The sequence below is a fragment of the Thunnus maccoyii genome, chromosome 11 (assembly GCF_910596095.1).
Source record: "Thunnus maccoyii chromosome 11, fThuMac1.1, whole genome shotgun sequence".
In the NCBI taxonomy this organism is placed as follows: Eukaryota; Metazoa; Chordata; class Actinopteri; order Scombriformes; family Scombridae; genus Thunnus; species Thunnus maccoyii.
This window is the reverse complement of record NC_056543.1, coordinates 22,563,269-22,582,570: the sequence shown is the minus strand read 5'-3', so window position 1 is coordinate 22,582,570 and position 19,302 is coordinate 22,563,269. Positions and strand designations below refer to the sequence as shown.

The following is a 19,302-nucleotide window of genomic DNA, read 5'->3' as shown; positions in this document are numbered from 1 at the left end:
CAGGCTCCTTGTCTGCCTTATCTCAGGAGATGTGGTACGAAGCACAAAAGTACAAAGCCTCCATTCTGACCAACCCATTCAAACACTGCCCAAATCCCCATTTAACCATTCACAGACTGTATCCATTCAAAGCCCCTATTCTTGTTTACACCACTCAAAAGACCCCATTCTTACAAACTCACTGAAAGACTTAATTCTAATGAGACTCCTCAAAGAAAGATACTGTTCCTTAGCAGAATGTAGCAATTTAGATGCCATGTCAATGAGCTGTTTAAGAGATATATTTCAGTCAAAACGAGCTAATAGATACCATTCTGTCCCCTAATTCAGCTGTTATTAACTAATAGGTCAGTGGTGCTAAAAGGTTTGAGCAGGAGATGTTAATTGTGTTACATGTGTGTGTGCATTGGTGTGAAAGCCTATCTCTGCATGAGTATGTGTGTGTGTGTGTGTTGAGGGTGTTAGGTGTGGGTGGAGCATTGTGTTTAACACATGTGTTTATTCTATGACCAAGGGCATGAACGAGGTTATCAGTTCCATAAACCTTGAGAGATAACAACCAGAGCCATTAAGTTGGAGAACTGTGCAGCATAAAGTGAGTGGGTCAAACAACGGGACAGAACACCTATTAACTCACAGCCTCAGTCTAATTTAGAGACACTGATTGGTTGTGTTTTCAAATAAAGCTGACCTGTGTGCACTGTGTCTAAAAGAAAGCAACTAGCGTATCGAATAAAGACTTTCCTTAAAAATGTGTCCATCAGAGCCTGAGTCTGCACAAGATGGCAGAAAAAACGTGTATAATACACAAATTCCAAAAAAGGTCAATTCTATTTATATAGCCCCAAACCATGAGCTTTACAAATTGTACAACACGCTGTATGACACCCTCTATGTTCAAGAAAAACTCCACAAAAACACACTTTAACAGTCTAAATGTACCAATATGATGAAATAATCACATTTGTTTCTGATTCAGTTTTACTTGATTTTGAACAACAGCACCTCTATTAAACATGTAAAGATCAGGCAACATGGTGCACAACATGATACACTGAAAAACCCACTTAAAAATGATTTACTATGCTTTGGAAACATTTAATTTTTACTTCTTTCATTACTTGTTCTGGAGAAAATGTCATGTTAACAATCAGAAGTAGGTGGAAAAAGTTACAGTTTCATATTTTTTGCAGAGTGAGTACCCTACAAATACAAGCAGACAAAAATTCTGACATCACATTCTTTAGATCTTTGTTACAGATCTTAACGTTACTTTGTGCTAGATGGCCTCAGTCTGGAAAACCAAACGTCTGTAAGATCAACAACAGGATTCTTCTCTTGTATGAATTCACATCATGGCTAATGATTTTAACAGAGCTGGGGGGTGGGGGGACTTTCCCTTGAAACCACACGATGTCCGTGCATGCCAACATGCACACACATGAATACTTGCAGACATAAAAGCAATCCGCAAGTGCCAGGCATTTATCCAGGTATAGAACAACTATAAATATCTGAGCACGACCTTGCTGAGAGACAAGACTGCCTCACAATAACTAGAGTCACATCAGAAACAAGGCTACTGATATTTGAAGAGTAAGTAAGGTTATCTTGTACATTCTGTCGACAAGCTGTAGGAAAATAGCTTACACGTGCACAAAAGCACATACAGACAGAAAGTCGGTGTTTCCTCGACATATAAAAATACACAAGACCCACACAGAAACACACCATCCATACATCCAGAGTGTCCCCTGACTCACGTGGCTTAAGCGGGACCATCGGCATCCCACTATCCCATTGAGAAGCCCTCCTCCTGGATTTCCTCACCATGCTTTTCTCCTTGTGTGCTGGTAGGACCTCGCAAAGTCCTTTTCTATGTGGTAGCAAAAACCAAGGTCTCAAAGTGGCAGCAATGCAGCTGACAGGACACCAACTTGAAAACTCAGCAGCTTTAATCAGCAGTTCCTACTCCTTTCAACCAGCTCGTCCGCTGGTAATCTTGCTGTGTGCTGCAATTTCTGCATTTGCTGAAGAATTTATCACTGCTACGGAAAAGTATCGGTGCAGCTGCCCAGATCTAGCTGTATGTTGGAAAGAGAAGCAGCTATTTAAGCAGCACGGGCACGCACTCACACACACGGACACACACACACACACACACAAAGACGCAGAAACAGTCCAGTGGGGAGCAAGGGAAGCCCACAGGAAACACAGTGTGTGAGGCTCTGGGCGTGATGCCCTACAAGACTCTGGCCAGCGCTTCAATCAGGAATATATCACACACACATATATGTATGCACACACGCATTAACACTGGAAAGTTGCACATAAGCATGATGACATACATTCACATTAACATAAATCTGCACAGACACGCACACACTGTCTCTCTTACCATCCCAGCCTCTCCAGGAGTTCTTACGGCTGGCAGGGCTGAAAGGGAAAGGAGAGCCCAGTCCAGAGATGTCCAAGTTCTGGATCAGATGACTGAGCCGGTTCATGATCCGGTACGACGCCTCACCGCCGTCACGCAGAAACTCATGCAGAGACATGAGAGCCGGCTGCTGGTCTCACACACTCAAACAAACTCTGTCATCTAGAGAGACCCCTCGCTGGACCTGCAAAGCTCTGCTGCACACTCTAATAGACTCCAAAGCGCAGCCCCCAAATGCAGGCATGGAAAGGATCCTTCTTTGTTGTAATGTGCCAGGTCACTCGGGATCAAGCCAACATGCTCTCACATTCATCCTGAGAGGAGACACACAACACAAGCCCAGTGTCCTCTGCAGAGCCACATAGGGGGGACTCGAGGCAACAGCACAGTGCAAAGCCGGCAGAACTAAAAAAAAGAGCTGAGTCACTGTCTGCACAACCTCTGAAACAAACACTGCTCACACTGTAGGTGAGAATAGGCCCAGCTCTGCTCTGCACAAACACACTCACACTCTGATGCACTCGCATACCTTGTCGCCAGTGCAACTATTGACAGCTCAGAGTAGCATAGATTTCCAAGTGAGGAGACGGGAGGAGGGTGGAGGGGAGCGGGAGCAGAGGGCAGCCGGCGAAGCACAAATCCCCTTCTGCTGCTCGGGCTAATTATATTCCTCCACTCCTTAACTAATCTGCCTTTTCTTTCCCCCTTTCCATCTCCCCCAGATCTTGCCATGCATTCATTTCTGGTGTGCCAGGAAATAATGCAAAAAGCATGAGAAACAAACCAAAAAAACTGCAACCCTAAAACTCTGTGATTTATGTATACAGCTCAGGTTGTGTTGTGGCTCAATATGAGGCCTGGAACTGAGGTGGAGGAGCAAACATAAGAGAGTCCTCATTGATAAGAGAGAGGAGGAGGTTGCTTTCTGGCAGGCTGTATGTGTTTGTGTGGTTAAAGCTGGCGAGCAAAAGGCAGTTTATAGGCTTAGAATGGAGGTGATAGAGGAGCTGCACTGTCACACATACTGATGAGGTGACTGCAGGGGAGGAGAAAAACAACATCAGCCTCCTGTTCAGTGACATCTACTGTTAACCCTGCATCTCTCTCTCTCTGTGGTCCCCCCCCCCCTTCAGTTCCCCTGATAATCAGGTCTGATCCCTCTATTATGGCATCAACCACCCCCTGTGTGCTTCCTCATCTATAACCCTTCATCACCGTTTGCTCCCGCACTGACCTCACAAGCAGACATAAAGACATATGCATGCCTACTTCTACCCACAAGTTAAAGTGATCATTATTAATTCATTAATATTGCCACTACTGAGAAATATGATGAGTAGAGAGGAGGCTTACATGTTCATATTTATGACTGAAGCTGTTGAAATTCACAAAGATGACCAAAAAAGATAAAACATTTTGACCTGATGATGAAAAGTCAGCCAAAGTTATCACAATTCATCCTGTGAGGAACATGAATGTCTGTAAGAAATTTCAAGGAAATCTATTTTTAAGCGAGACATTTCACTCAAAACCACAGATATGAACCTCATGGTGGCATTTAAGAGGAAAAGTTAGGGGACTACCAAAGTCATTAGCATACAGTACATCTGGGAACCATGAATGTCTGCACAAAATTACCGTGGATAAGATGCTCTGAAGCATTCAAAATATTGTTTTTATTTCCTCTAGAGTGTGAATAATACTGTGTTTGATAGTGCATATAGTGCCAGTTAAATGCAGTGAAATAAATTAGGCATGCTACAGTGTACTAGCTCTCTCTTTGTCTCTGGCTATATGCACCTTTCTGACCACAGCTGACTAGTTGGAGACTAACAGTTACTTGCTGGATCCATCTGGCGATACACCTGCTCTGCCTTTAGGGATGAACAGCACAGCTCACTTATTCAGGCTAAATGATCCCCTGACCTCAAGCTAAAAAGGAACCTGAGACTCAATGTATGTGCACAAAAAAGTGTATATCTGATGTATCTGATGCTGTGCTTTCCATCCTAGCAATACAACAAAGGACCACCGTTTTATTGATATCAGATTGATTGAAAAGCAGTCCTGAGCTTCTGAGACAGCTGGGCTGTCTGAAGTTAAGCTCTGACACTTTCATAAATCTCAGTTACTCCCTGGTTGGCTCAGCAGCAACTACAGGTGTTAATCACACCTTGAAGACACGCTAACCGCACTGAGCTCACCAAACCTCCAACCACAACATGCATATCACACGCTAAATAAAACAACTCCCTGAGCATCGCTGGCTACAGATGAACAAATTCCTGCTGGAAATGCTGAGAGCTGTGACTCGCTGATCTGGACATGTCCCTTTAAATCAACTGGAAGTAGGTCAAATGCCCAGTTAGAGACAAGGAGAGGCTGTCTGTGATTAGCGCTCCAAGTAACAATTATTTGTTTCTGGTTGTTATTTTGATGAATGGATTAATCATCTAGTCTGTAAAATATAATAATGTCACTTTCCCAACTCAGGTTTCTAGACCCTACAGTTTTTTTCTGGTTATTTATTTACAAGTATATAAAAATGGAGAAATGCAAATGTTTCTGCATGTCATTTGATTATTTTTGTGTCCACTGAACAAAGCCCGTCTCAGTGCTCTCTATGATAAAGCTAAGCAGCTCTGCCCACTCACTGAGTGACTACACTGTGGATGGATGGATCAATGACTATAATCCACCAATAAAAATGAAAAAAAGAAGTCAACCACAGTGTGGAATGCAAATAGATGTTCCTGGTTCATATCATTTTGAGGATATTGCAGGTGCAATTATGTTTAAAGCACAGCACAGACAGTCAAACAAGGTGTGTTTATACCTTATTTCTTTCAGTAAGAGGAAAAAAAAGCGACAGGGGTTCTCAGTTTTCTGCATTTTACAACACAGAACCTGCTTTTCAGCTTTAACAATGCTAAATCCTTCTCATCCTCAGTTGACTGTGTTGCCGTGAATCTCTCCTTTCCTCACTCTCCCGTCCTCGCTCCTGTCTTCTATGATCAGCGTTAGACTCTCTTCTGAGCCGATTACTGCTCTCGTCCTCCTGCCAAAGCACATCCCTGTTACTTTTCTTTATAGAGAGCTACCAATGACTGCATGTCTGCAAATGTTTAGTATATTGACACGCACTTAATGTCTGTGCATTTCAAATGAAGAAGATAACAACCTTTTTTCATCCATATTCATTTCATTTCATTTTTTGAATGCTTGTAGTGGAGTGATTCAATTCACTTTCAGAGCTGCAGTTTTTTTTATTCCTCTAGCTTGGGCATAGCCATATCCCCCTCCTTACTCAAGTCCACCCACTCACTGCTGCCAGACTTTTACCATCTCTGGTGTTGAGATAGAGAGGATTCAACTAACTGGAGCCCACTGTGCTATATTAATGGTTGCAGCAAGAGCCTCACCACCATAGAAGACTTAAAAAGGAAAAATGGCTAGTGTAGTGTACTGTACAGTCACAGTATATACTTGCCAGATGAGACAATATCAACACAACATAAAATTAAAGGTATATTGTCCAAGTGTGTGTGTGTGCATTCATGTTTGTGAGTCTGGCTGTGTGCCAGCACTGAGTGGATTAAGAGAGATCTCTATAAATGGATCAAAAGAGAAGAGAAGCAAACATTAGAAATCATATTAGTGGCATTAGTTTAAGGAGAAAAGACTGTCCTTCAGGCAGTGGTGGTAGTAGTGAGGGCCGTATATCACATCCATAGTCTGGTAAAGGGTGTACACAACAGCTAAAATAGGCTTTGATATAGCTTTTCTGTGACTGTGTAATGAATTTGCGCTGCAACAAAGGAGGAAAAGCCTAAAATGTTTTCTCTGCAGCAGTGCGGACTGTTCAGAGGCCATGAGCACACACAGATCTGCACAAAACACAATGGCGTAGACCTGACAGCACAATCACAGAAGTGATGTGGCAAGTCCATGTTAGGTAATCTGTCCAGGGGTTATGGAAGTGTGTGGATCAATATACAGGTCACTGTCTCTCACATTTCTGCCCTCAACACATTTTCTGACCAAACATATAACAAATACTGTAAACAAATAGGGTGGAGTACTTGTGAAAATAGGCCAGTAAGGTACTGTATCACAACACAAAGCAACCTACGTGCATCTGAAACCTGTGTGTTTGCATTACACATATTGATTTTATGCAGTTTAATATACACATTTGGTAAAATTATTAAGGAGGAAGCATGTGATAAATGGACTATATCTGACTGCGTTGCAAATAACTTCACCTCTTGTGTCACTACACCATGCACTACTGCTTCTACTAAAGGATCAAATAATATGGGTCAGTATCACATTTCCAAATACAAGCATGATAAACTATATGAGCAGCTGACTGGCTGAACACCTGCACAGCTTGAGGCAGTAACAGCATGAACAGCAGCATCATTAAAGCTGGTGTGGTTTCCTGCAGAAACAATGCTTTGGAACTCATTCCCATTATGATGTAATTATATATTTTTCTTCATAAAAAAAACTTTGTTTCACCCTTTTTTGGGGGGGCGAAGTTTAACCAAGCAATCAGTATTTCAACTATGTACAGTACCAGAGAAAGTGTGTCCAAACTTGTGACTGGTATTGTATATGTTTCAGAAAAACATGCGTAATGCTGTGTGATTGAGTATGCAATGAACAGACTACAGTTCATGTTGTAGTGTGTTGTTGTCACCCACCTATGCTTTGGGTGACTGTCCTTAGTCTCTCCAGCAGCTCTCCCAGGGCCATCTCTTCTGTCTTCATCCACAGGATCATCTTCCAGAGGGACAGCGGAAGACCAGCTGCCCAGCCAAAAGACACTTTTGTAGGAAGAAGAGACAGCTTGCCTGCTTTTTCCTGAACCGTGCCTCGGAGAGTGGATTATGGTGAAGAGGACGGAAGAGGGGGACTGTGGCAGTGGCAAGCCCAGCGGAGCAGAAGGGAAGAGGGGGATGCAGCAGGGTAAACCAGCCCAGGATGTGACTGCCCGGATACTGTCTTGTGCGACACACGGAGGCTGAAGGAAACAGATCTGAGAGAAGTGGGGGTGTGAGTCTCAGCAGCGCTGGGATGCTTGTGAGAAATGGATGCTTTCGAGGATGGAGAGGATGCTGCGGAGACGGATGAGGGGATGATGCTGAAGCTGCTGCGACTCTGCCAGCCCCCAGCTGCAGTGACGAGTCCTTCTGCAGAGGGATGCAGAGCAAAAGATGCCAGCGATGGAGATGGGGAGGAGGTGGAGCGGGAGGCAGCCTCATTCACACATGCAAGCTTCAGCCTCAGCACATATGATGGTGCAAACCTGTGCAGACCTGGCAGAAAGAGAGGGGGAGGGGAACTGAAGGTCAGCTTTGCAGATTCACACAGAAAGTTGATCCAATAGTGACATCAAGTGTGGAGAAAAGGCATAACAACTGTCTCAGTTGCAGGGACATCTACAGTATATTGCAGCGGCATCATATGACGGTTATTGCTAAAATTATTTGGTTGCTTTACAAACAGGTCAATTCTTGTTACATTTCCACTAAATTGCAATACTTGGATCTTTTTAGGGAAAGTAGTAGAAGGCAGACTCATAGGATACTTGTTCAACGACTGAAAACAAGGTGATTTATTTATTCTGTGCAACCAAAAATACACGGGTATCTCCAAAAAGTAAAAGGAAAAACAACTAACAACTAGATGAAACTTGGATTAATGGAGGGAAACTCATCAAACTTAAAGTTTGCACACAGCTACACAGACAATATTCCTCCCTCCACTGACAAACAACAACTGTTTTAAATAGGTCCTACTATCTACTGCTTAATCAGTTTAGTCAGAAGCAGAACCATATCTCTCTCAGGGGTGTCTGTCTCAACATGTAGATGACAGTGTTACTTGTAGCAGTAAACATTATCTGTACATATAAATATTTTAAATATTCCTCACCATATATCAAGAAACAGTCATTACGAATCAAGCAAATATTAATCAACATAACATTTAAGCCAATGTAATCTGCCCGTACTTGGTTTAAACCAGGTGTTTTGTTACTGCAACCTTGAACGTGCTACGTTAGAACAAAGAAGGCTAAAGTTTAACTCAAGAAAACTCAAGATTAAATCAATAAACAATAACTGAATTTATACAATACTTGCCTGTCTTGATTTAGCCATAAAATGACGTAACTGTAACAAAACATAATGCTAAAAAACAACAAACCCGGGATAGCATGTGCTAGCAAGGCTACAGATGAAGATGTTATACTGGCTCAACAAACAAATGATAAGCACGGTAAAACAAAAAAAAATTGATATAAGTGCAAATGTAAATTTGTATGGACTCACCCACTTTGTCACATAGGTGTATTCTCTTCTCAGTAACGCTCATTACTGTTTATAGTTAAGGTTTGAACTGAACTGATTAGAGCTTCACTTGTACTCAGCTAGCCAAGCCAGCCAGATATTGATAGATGCCTTACAAAATTATTATTACTGAGACACACAGCTTGACACCAAACAGTCCAGGGTACTGTTCAAGGGGAAGTGAATTTAGTGTTACACTTGTGAAAGGCAGAGGTCAAAACCAAAGAAACAGAGGTTGAGATATCTTGACTTATACTTTGTCTGAGTCAAGCTTCAAAAATACTGGATCCTACAACTGCCATAAAGCAACTTAATAGCATCTTTTCGTTCCTGACTAACCAAATTACAGAACATTGAAACGTGGAGAGAATCTATCACAGCACCAACCAGACAGGTAGTTTTAGTGTTTTTGTAAATGTAATTGCATGCATTAGGGGAGAACAGGGTAAGTTGAGCCACTCCCTGTATCTAGGTAACCATAAACAAAAGTAATCATATGACCACAAATTAAGGAAGTATAGTTCACATTACTCAATCCATCTTGGACTCAAGCACATGGAGAGAGTGGTCAGCAAAACACAGCAAAAAAAAAGATTTTTGTCATGCCAAGTGAATTCATCATGTTACTACAGTTATCAGTCTTGTATCCTAATTAAAACAGATAAGTTTTAGACATTATTACATGTTAAATCAGTGTAAGCCACAAAACAAGGTCATAAACTTAGCATAATTGTGGATCTGAGCCACAGTGTGAAACAGTTTTGTCAAAATGGAGGTTGTGGGGTAAAACGTGCCAATGATGTTGGAGCAAGTTGAGTCAATGGTTCATTTCCCCCCAAAAGTTTAAATGGGCTACATATGTACAGAGTAGTATTATTTTCTGATATTCTAGAGACTAGAGACACTGTTCATGTTAATATTTGATCACTGTTACAAGTGTTACAGTGTTGATAAATACCTCATTGTTGACTGATGTTAAGTTTAAGCCACACACAAACATGCTGTACATATAGACGAGTGACAAATTAAAGGAAAAGCCAACATAAAATGTCTTAGGAAGGAGTTTGGCCACCATGTGCTGCCAGAGCAGCATCAACACACCTCGGCATTGATTCTACAAGTCTCTGAAACTCTACTGGAGGGATGAACACTATTCATTCAAAAGATATTCCCTCATTTGGTGTTTTGATGATGGTGGTGGACAGCTCTGTCTAACACGTCGGTCCAAAATCTTCCATAGGTGTTCAACTGGGTTGGGATCTGGTGACTGTGAAGGCCACAGCATATGATTCACATCATTTTCATACTCATCAAACCATTCAGTGACCCCTCGTGCCCTATGGATGGGGGCACGAGGGGACCACTCCCATCAGGTTAGAAATGATTCATCATAGGATAAAGGTGATCACTCAGAACAACTTTGTATTGATTTGCAGTGACCCTTCCCTCTAAGGGGACAAGTGGACACAAACCATGCCAGAAAAATGCCCCCCAAAGCATAACAGAGCCCTCAGATCCCCTCACTGTAGGGGTCAAGCATTCAGACCTGTACCAGTTTTTCCTTTAATTTGTCACCTGTCTGTATACACAAAGGCACATTTACACACCCATGCTTACTGTAGCTAACACTCAAAGATCACAGTTTAATCTTTACTGAAAATGTTTAGGTAACATGTTGAACAACAGGACACAAACATTGTTTTACTAAAAAGTAGAGTTTTTTCCTTTGTAAAATTGATGGCATTAATAAAGTTCAAAATTATCTCAAAATAGTTTGATTTTGTGTCATTTTTACATCAGTATTTAATGGTGGCACTATTTCCACCGAGAGCGCTCAATTTACCCCATGCCCATGCTCATTTTACCCCTGCTTTGGGGTAAGTTGTGCCATAGGACTACCTTTTTTTGATGGGTCATCTTCCTAAAACCATAATAATTAGATAATTTGTTTTAATTTCTATGGGTACACAAAACCTGAGGTTTATATAGTAACTATTATTTGAAACAAATACACTTTTATTTTGCAGTAAAATCATCAAATGTAAAAAGTGGCTCATGTTACCCCATTCTCTCCTACTGTGTAATTGTATAGAACTGTTTTTGCTGTCTTAAGAAATTAGAGGCAACCGATGATGCAAAGGAAACCCCATGTCTTAGAACTTTTCACAATTGTTTGATGTCATGTATCTTTGATACTTTGTCTTTTTAAATATATTTCATGGCTAAGTTGTTGAATCACTTTGTTCAGAGTTTCCGCAATAAAACATTTCACAGTTGGTTTGTGCATTTAAAATGTGTGATGTCTCATCTATGATGTCCAATTGCATTTACAGTCACCATCCTGTTAGGCATTATGTGGACTCAAAAGCAGAACATGAAGGCAGAGCAGGCAAGATAAAAGTGAGGTTTACTTGGTTTATTTTCAGATGGGAGAGTGAGGGACTGGTGGAAATTGACTGAGGACTACTGCTGGACAGGGTCTGAAATGACAGGACAGGTTAGAACTGGCAGGTAAGGATAATGGCAAGACATTACAGAAACAACATCATGAAGCTGTAGCTGTGACATTAATAATAAACATTAACAAAGACAACAAGTGTTTTCACTCTTTCTTTATTACAAGCAGAATGACAATACAGTGCTTTGCCCTCGATTTGCTACAGACAGGCTGGCAAAAAGTCAACAAGTGAACTTTTAAAATCTTTTATCCAAAGAAATTTCTTAAAACCTGTTAAGTAATACAAACAGTGCTGTACTGAAGGTATGATATGAAGCGTGCTGCTCAGAGCACACGAGTTGACATTTCAGACCTTTGCCAAGCTCAGGAGTGACAGGATGAGCCCCTGTTGTTGTGCTGATGGACTTAGAAAAGCAGTTTGACATTCTGATCAGCAGTAGAAGGCTGGTGCGATAAACCCATTTGAGACAGAGGCTGACACCTACATACAGTTCATTCCTAGTCAAGTTATTTGGTCACTTTTTTTTGTCACCCACTACAATCTTCTTAGAAAAATAACTTGTGTGGAAGAGTGAACACTTATAAACCCCAGTTGACAGACAATAGACCTTGTTTTAGGGGAAAACTGATCTGTTGTAGAACAAAGTGCAGTGTGTAGACCTATTGGTACATCTCTAATGATCTCATATAATGTATATGCTGCTCTCATTTTGGTTACAAACTTGAACACACATTCTAACAGAGTTAAAATATAGTCTTCTCTCTGGGATACAAAAGTAGCAAAAGAAATATTCACAAAAAATACCAATGGACAACACAAAAAATGACAAGTAGTAGTGAAAAATTGAGCTGTGGAGGACTCAAATTGTGTTTGAAGAATGACAGTCTTTGAATACAAAAAAATTACCCATCACATCATGAAAATAAAATACAGTATTATTGTGGTGGGATTGGTATGTGACACTTAGAATATGTCTGAATACATTATGGCAACAGCACAGTGAGGTGGGACACTGCATAACAAGCACCAAAGTCCTTTCTTTAGAATCACTGAGGTCAGGAGGTTGAGCCCACGAGTCAAAACACTGACAAAGAGGCTTGTGGCCTTTGAGTGAAAAGTGAATGAAACAAATCTAGACCTCAAAAAAAAAAGATATATAATCTGTGCCCCAGTAAAAAAAAAAAAAGAAAAAAGTACTGAATGCCTGTTATTAAATCTATACCTGTTGGCAGATGGTGATGTGTATGAAAATAAACTGTAGAAACATACAAAAATGCTTCAATCTGACATTCAAGACTTCCCGAGTCACTCACTGTGTAATGCAACGGATATGCTTTGGACACAGAGGACTTCAGATGTTAGAAATGCAGAAAAGAGGTTCATCCATAATGAGCTACAATCTTCAGCTGGAGGACATGATGGACAAATCAGTTCAACATTCTATTGGTTTGATTGTGACATCGCCGATTCAAGTCTCCCTCCTATTTATAACAGACTACAACGCCCCGTCTCACAATATATATATATCAAAAGTTTAAATTACATCCATACATCAACAGTGACTGCCATCAATCATCTTGTAACAATACAGGAAAAACTCATGAATTAATGCAAGACAGAGAAAAACCCCCTTATAATATGACAACATGACATTAGCATTCTTACAGATCTGACATTAACTTTTGCATAACACAGCGCATGGCAGCAAACACACAAGCACAATGCAACAGTGAGGAATAGCAAGTCATTTAGGACATCCATAAATAAAGACCCCGTCAGTCCCGGGCTGCTGGGCACTGCACTCCCACGAGCCACCTCCAGTGTCTGCAACTTCACAATGCTGCTGTTACCCTACATGGCCACATGGAGGCAGGAGTGGGTACTATATGCTCATTGTTAGGAGAAAGAAAAGGTGTCATGATATGGTTTGTGAAGAATGATGTCTGGGACTAAAGGAGGATAAGGAACAAACGAGAGAACAGATCAGCATGCAGCAGGGAGATTCGACATGCTACACTGGCAGATAAGAAGGAAAACAAAGATCGACACGATCCAGATGGAGAAAGAAGAGTAATAAGACACACTGTACCAGACACAAATGTCCTTCGAACCCCCAAAACACTCACAAACATGTTTACACTGACCTAGAAATATAATCCACTGAAAATGGGTATCTATGAATTAAGGCAGGGTGGCTAGAATACTGCACATCCCTCTTCAGATTTTCCCCCGTTTCATTCCTTCAGCTGATGGGTGTGTGTGTGTGTAAGGCTTTGTAATACACCACTTCTGCTTTTACACCTTTCTCCTTTGGCTCCTAGCCTGCTGCTGTGTGGTTACCTGTAAGGCAAAGGTGTGTCACATACAAATATACAGTACAGGCATATTCATGCATGCAAGCACCCATACACACATGCACACGCACGCACACCTAAAGGGCTGAGCTTGACAGTTGCCCTTACTTGGCCAGACCACATACTGTACATAAATGTTTTTTAACAAACATTTACAAAGAAGCGAAAAAGGACACGAAAGTGGAGAAACAGGCAAGAATGTGAGTGAAAATGAGGACACGGACTACAAAAAGTCCAGACTGTTGACATGTTGAAACAGTTCTACAGTGCATTAAACAATGCACCTTCGCACATGGTTCCCCTTTTGTTCTTAGACTTTTTCAAGTAATCTTACAAAGAGTTTGGGTAAGAACTTTGATGAGACTAAGACAGGGACTGGGCAAGAACAAAATGATGTTACTAAAGTATGAAAATGAGAAGTTAGGGCAATAATATCTAAAGGGTTGTCCACTCAGGAGTAGCCCAGAAAATGCACATGGTGAACTTCATGTGTATGAACATGTTGGTTTGTATTTTGCTGTATAAATCCTTGATCCTTGAGATGCAGATCTTGGTCGCACATCTTGGGATACACTGTGCGCATTAGCCCACGAGCATCACGTACACAACATTTCAGAGTCTTTGTTTGTGTTCACACAGAGGTCTCTGGCCCTGGAGCGTGGTAGACAAATCCTGCCCCTGAAAGACGGAGCACGTAGGGGCTGAGAGAGCACAAGTCTGCCCCTCCTCCTTCGGCCAAATGGGCCAGGAGTTTTTGGGGAAGGGGATCAGACCTGCGGAGCGACAGCGTCTCCACAGCGGCGAGGTGGAGGTGAGAGGAGTCCGTGCTTGTGCCTTTGAAGGAGCGACGAGAGGACAGTGGAGTCAACTCCGCCACAATACCCTGCGCCAGCTTCTCATGATCCTACCGAGAGACAGAAGACAGATCATCACGAGACAATCCACAACAAAGAGGAAAAGGAAATACACAGAACAGCACCATGCGGATCAAAGAACAGAACTAGTGAATTAGAACAGCTGTGAGAAGGTTTGATGCATAAGTCAAACAGCAGGGTTATGTTCAGAAGGTTTAACACGTTTGTTTTAGATATCCTGATGTATAGTTTTAATGATTGTGTCATCATGCACCTTTGTCAAAGTTACTGATAAATCCCACTAAATGTGGATACTAGACAAAACTTATCAATAATCTGTCAATAAGAAGAAACCTTCTGAAAATTACCATTACAATTAATAGTCATGTTAGATCAGGCACACTCATGAAATGAAAACAAATAGCACACTTGCAATTCCGTTTTCCAACACAGGAGGGCAGATCACTGTTCCTGGTACAAAATTACACTTTTCAGATATACAGTTTATCATTTGCTAACATGTCTTGGAGTCCTGGGTAAATATTTTTTCCAGGATCAGTTTTGTCTGTGACATCAATGTTGGACTAGGAAACCTACTACTGACTTTACCTAATAAATAATAACCTTGAAACTAAACTAAATGATAAATCTTTTTGAACTTCTAAAACCTGACAGTCATCACATGTTACACAACCAAACCTCTTCTCATCCTTAAGAGTTGGCCCCTTTATATCTATCTTACCGGACCAAAAAGGAGTCATGAGCCTACTACTTGTTGGAGCCCACATGCAAGGGATTTTAAGTAGCCTGGGTCTAATAATGAGAGGATAAAATTTCCCATTTGGCTGCTACCCAGATCAAGTTAATTCCCACCCCACATGCGGTGAGAAGCACAGTACGCTTTGAAACCAGCACTGCAGAATTAATTGGAGATTGTGATTCCTGAATGTAGGTTGAACGGAGGAAAATGTATCGTGCTTATGTAGGGCCAGCCCCTCAAGCCTGAGCCATAGCCTGACAGCATGCCCCATGCAGTGTACAGCAGCAGGAAGCGTCATGGCAGCAGCGTTAAGAACCCTACTCCCCACTGACATCGCCCTCTGTGTGCTGTTACCATGGCGACCCTAGCCCACCTAGCGGGGTGTACTCTAGGGTTTGCTGAGCAGGGTGCTGTGGCTGTGTGACATCATGGAGTCATAGGTCCTAGCAGCTTTTTCTCCACTGTCTCCCTCACAGGTCCTATCAGGGTGGAGTGGGTCCCTCTCACTTCCTCCCCCTCCACCAGCAGGGCCAGGAGCCACACAGCCCTCCAGGGCCCCCGCTGTCCTTACCTTCTGTGGATGACGTTAAAGGAAAGGAGGTGATAATGGAATCTGTTCAGACCTTGTGTCTTGTATCCTGACATATCCAGCTTGTGTCTAGTTGAAGCTGACTGCAGTTCATTACCCCATTTACACCTGGCATTAAAATGCGATCTGTATCTGGATACATTATCTGGATAAGGAAAAACACGTTAATGCAGGGTGTAAATGAACTCAGAGTGCATTGTGATCAGATCTCAGCAGGTGTAAAAGCCATCTGTACAGCGTGGTCACATTCAAAAGAGAAAAAACGGCCCAGTAGGTTGAAAGGACACCAAACTCCGCCTCTTCCTGCCAGCTAAAGCAAACCCATCAAAAAAATTACAAGTAGCAGCAGTAGCTAGAAGTCCTCCCTCGCAAAAAGTGATTTAGAAATGTATGACATCCGTTTGTGGCAGCAGTTTCCTTGAACTGGGATGCAGCATGTTTATTGACAAGTGTGCCAGCTCTGCATAGCTATTTTGCATATGGAGATCAGATCACATTGTGGGCACAACTGACAAAACGAGAACACATTTTAATGCCAGGTGTAAATGCAAAGACTAATGGATCACATGTCATTATCAAGATAATGTATCCAGATAGAGATCATATGTTGATACCAGGTGTAAACAAGGCCCATGTCAGGCATCAGAATGCATTTCAAAACGTGTTTCAAGTGACCACGTTTAATCAGATTTCGCTTCTCAGCTCACGTTTGATTTTGTGTGTGAAAAAGTGACCATTGCTCAACTAAAAAAATTACACAGAGGATTGATGCAGCTATTTAGTACCTTACTTAAATTTTGGAAAACATTGTTTGTGTTGTTTAGTTTAAAACCAGTTAACTGTAGCACATTGTGCGTGGGAGCTTTGTCGTGCTCTTCACACTACAAATTTGACAAGGCAGTCTTCCAGTGCAGTTAGGGACACATTTGCATTCGCATATGTCCTTGATCACCTCCGAAGGCGACTTCAGTAGTCACATTCAGCTGTATTTACCACCATTTACCAGGACACATTGCATTGGTATTAGAGTTAATAGAGCCACGGACCTTCGGTAACATTAAATTGGGATTGCAAAGCTTTTCTGCAAATCAGATGCAGGTAATCTGATTGCTAAAATCTAGTCTGGAATGGTCTAATGATGACAATAAATAGGAAACATTTGACTGGTGTTTCAGATGGAAGAAATTATACAAATCTTACAGCTGGCCTAACTCATCCATCCACATTGTACACATATGGTACAAAATCATTTAAAAATACATGACAAGGTAGAAACACAAAAGACATGCAAATCATACATTTCATACATGGTAAATAAAAAGGGACACAAAACACATACAAGGTACAATGTAAAGTGCAGGAAAAATGTTTAGAAGAGCACAACTTGGCTTGCAAACCAGACTCTGTGGCATCAGTAGCACCCTGGTAGTTAGTTTCTCATTAAGTGAGGTGTTGGGACAGTGATAAGTGGTTTACACTGGGACATGCCACCATGCATACAGAGATGAGGGCTTAAAAGAGTCACCTCCTCTTCCTGCTCCTCTCTCGTCTGTTTGGGCCAATCAGAAACTCATTCTGCTGGAGGACTGAGAAAGCATGAAGATGGTGGACGGCTCCACAGTAAGGCACGGGCGAGTGGACTGCAGTTACCATGAAAGAGTGAGCGAGCGCAGAGGGCAGAGTCACAGGCACACAGGATCAGTGAGGTGAAGAGATGAGAGGAGAGTGTAGACAGTAATGAAGTGGAGGGATGAAGGAAGAAGAAGAAGGAGGAGGAGGAGGATGGACGTAGTTAGAATAGGCATTAAAGGGTGAATGAAAGGAGAAGGGAGAATGGAACAATGGTGGATGGTGTGAATTTTGATCGTGGTGGTCCATTAAGGTGCAGTGAGAGGGGAGAAAAGAGAAGAAAAAAGCACAGCAGGAAGAAATCTGTCAGACCTTTCATTCATTTTTCCATTCATGGTGCAGCTTGCTTCACAGGAAGGTGAGGATAAGCCACAGGGAACAGGAAGTAATTCTAAATCATGCTGTTGCTCAAAGCTATTAGGGACCCTAATGGTCTTCCTGGATGATTAATAGAGTGGAATAAATGTGCTGCTTTCTCGTATGGTTTACTACAGCTGAAATATGAATTATCAGCTAGGATGTGAGAAAATTGCATGTTGTATATAAGGTTATTTCAGTTGGAGACGTGAAATGTACTGCTAAAGGGTGCAATACAATATATTTCTTTTTAAAATGGGAAAGCATTAATTAGTGATTGGTTAATCACTATAAGAAAGCATGTAGAAAACACCATCAGAAGTCACTAAAGGAAAATAATCTAAAGCTTCACTTGGGAACAAGACAAACTTGTAAATCCTCAGTGTCACTGTTGAGATGGCGATGAGATCCTACCTGTGCACGTTCAGTAGCTGTCGGACACATGGCCCTGCAGAGGACCTTTTTGATGACATCTGGAAGCAAGCTGACTGTAATGAGCAGGATGATGCTGAGCCAGGCCGGACCACTAGACAGCATCTGCATGAACACGTAGTACATCCTCTGGTAGTTGAGGAAGGGCCTACACAGCAACGGGAAAGTCAAAGAAGTCAGTTGTCCAGAAATGTACAGATCTAAAAATATACAAGGTTAAAGATGATAGAAAAAAACAAATCATATTATACCAAATGATGCCTCCCCAGAGAAGAGAGAAAATAACGTAGAAAAGTAGTGACCCCCAGATGACAAAGTGATTGATCCAGGTCCAGTGGTGTGTGTCCAAGGCAAGCTGAAACAAACAGAATATATACATAGTAAACACTCAACCAGTCAATGAAGTCAATAACTTGCCTTTAGGCTTTACTGTTGTGCAAACAGAGTAGCCAGAGTAGTCGATCATCTGTGTAACATGCTAGTTAACATGTGCTTGTCCATGCATCCCATCAGACACACTTGCAATGGTAATGAACTCACTCCAGTTGGAGGTATTATGTAATACAATAGTCATGGATGTTTCTTTTTTTTTTCCCCACTTCATTTCAGAACGCTCACACACATACTTGTGCACACGTGCTCACACACCTTGAGTGTAACAGTGAACACCAGCACAGTGAAGACAAGAGTCCCGAAGGTCCAGTTCCCAAACATCTGCAGGGGAAAAGAGGAAAAGGTCAGTGGCCACATCAGTCACACGCCCCTATCACCTCAACCCATGAGTTAGCAAACATCCTATGATGAGTACAGAGGAGCAGACAGAGGAGTGGACAGACATCTTTACATCTGACTGGAAAATTGTTTTCTTTGCAACTTTCTTTTGAGGTTTGGTGCCAGTAAGCGGGAATATTTTCACTTCAAATCTTAGCATCCATATCTTTCTACCTTCTCAAATCCTAGGAAGGTTTAAGTGGACATCAGGAGTGAACAGATGGGATGAGAGCTGGGCGGAGGGTGGAGGGAGAGAAAGATCAAGACAAAGAAACTAGGGAATTTATGTAATAACTGCAGC

The 19,302-nt window shown here is 41.8% G+C and overlaps 2 protein-coding genes and 1 long non-coding RNA gene across 19 annotated transcripts in view; 1 reads left to right on the top strand and 2 right to left on the bottom strand.

Moving 5' to 3' along the window:
- Nucleotides 1-9,226, bottom strand: part of mcf2lb (mcf.2 cell line derived transforming sequence-like b) — a 40,907-nt gene extending 31,681 nt beyond the window's left edge. For 8 of the 12 annotated variants that reach the window (XM_042425385.1, XM_042425389.1, XM_042425392.1 and 5 more), the window contains exons 1-2: nucleotides 8,779-9,226; nucleotides 7,147-7,761 (exon numbers count right to left, since the gene is read on the bottom strand). In XM_042425385.1, coding sequence (XP_042281319.1) covers nucleotides 7,147-7,225 — 79 coding nt within the window. In that variant the 5' untranslated portion in view covers nucleotides 7,226-7,761; nucleotides 8,779-9,226. Of the gene's footprint in view, nucleotides 1-2,398; nucleotides 5,496-7,146; nucleotides 7,762-8,459; nucleotides 8,600-8,653; nucleotides 8,690-8,778 lie in introns of those variants that run through there. The other 4 variants (XM_042425386.1, XM_042425388.1, XM_042425387.1 and 1 more) reach the window with 4 other exon arrangements.
- LOC121906526 lies at nucleotides 8,653-14,334 on the top strand. Its single transcript, XR_006098656.1, has 3 exons — nucleotides 8,653-8,725; nucleotides 11,223-11,307; nucleotides 14,249-14,334. It is a non-coding gene; the product is annotated as an uncharacterized LOC121906526 (long non-coding RNA).
- The window catches only part of LOC121906516 (phospholipid-transporting ATPase IH-like), a 36,953-nt gene continuing 29,044 nt past the window's right edge, over nucleotides 11,394-19,302 (bottom strand). For 2 of the 6 annotated variants that reach the window (XM_042425402.1, XM_042425404.1), the window contains 5 exons: nucleotides 18,879-18,944; nucleotides 18,482-18,585; nucleotides 18,213-18,378; nucleotides 17,338-17,452; nucleotides 14,430-14,513 (listed from right to left, as the gene is read on the bottom strand). In XM_042425402.1, the coding sequence (XP_042281336.1) occupies nucleotides 17,375-17,452; nucleotides 18,213-18,378; nucleotides 18,482-18,585; nucleotides 18,879-18,944 (414 nt within the window). In that variant the 3' untranslated portion in view covers nucleotides 14,430-14,513; nucleotides 17,338-17,374. Of the gene's footprint in view, nucleotides 14,514-15,577; nucleotides 15,798-17,337; nucleotides 17,453-18,212; nucleotides 18,379-18,481; nucleotides 18,586-18,878; nucleotides 18,945-19,302 lie in introns of those variants that run through there. The other 4 variants (XM_042425399.1, XM_042425400.1, XM_042425401.1 and 1 more) reach the window with 3 other exon arrangements.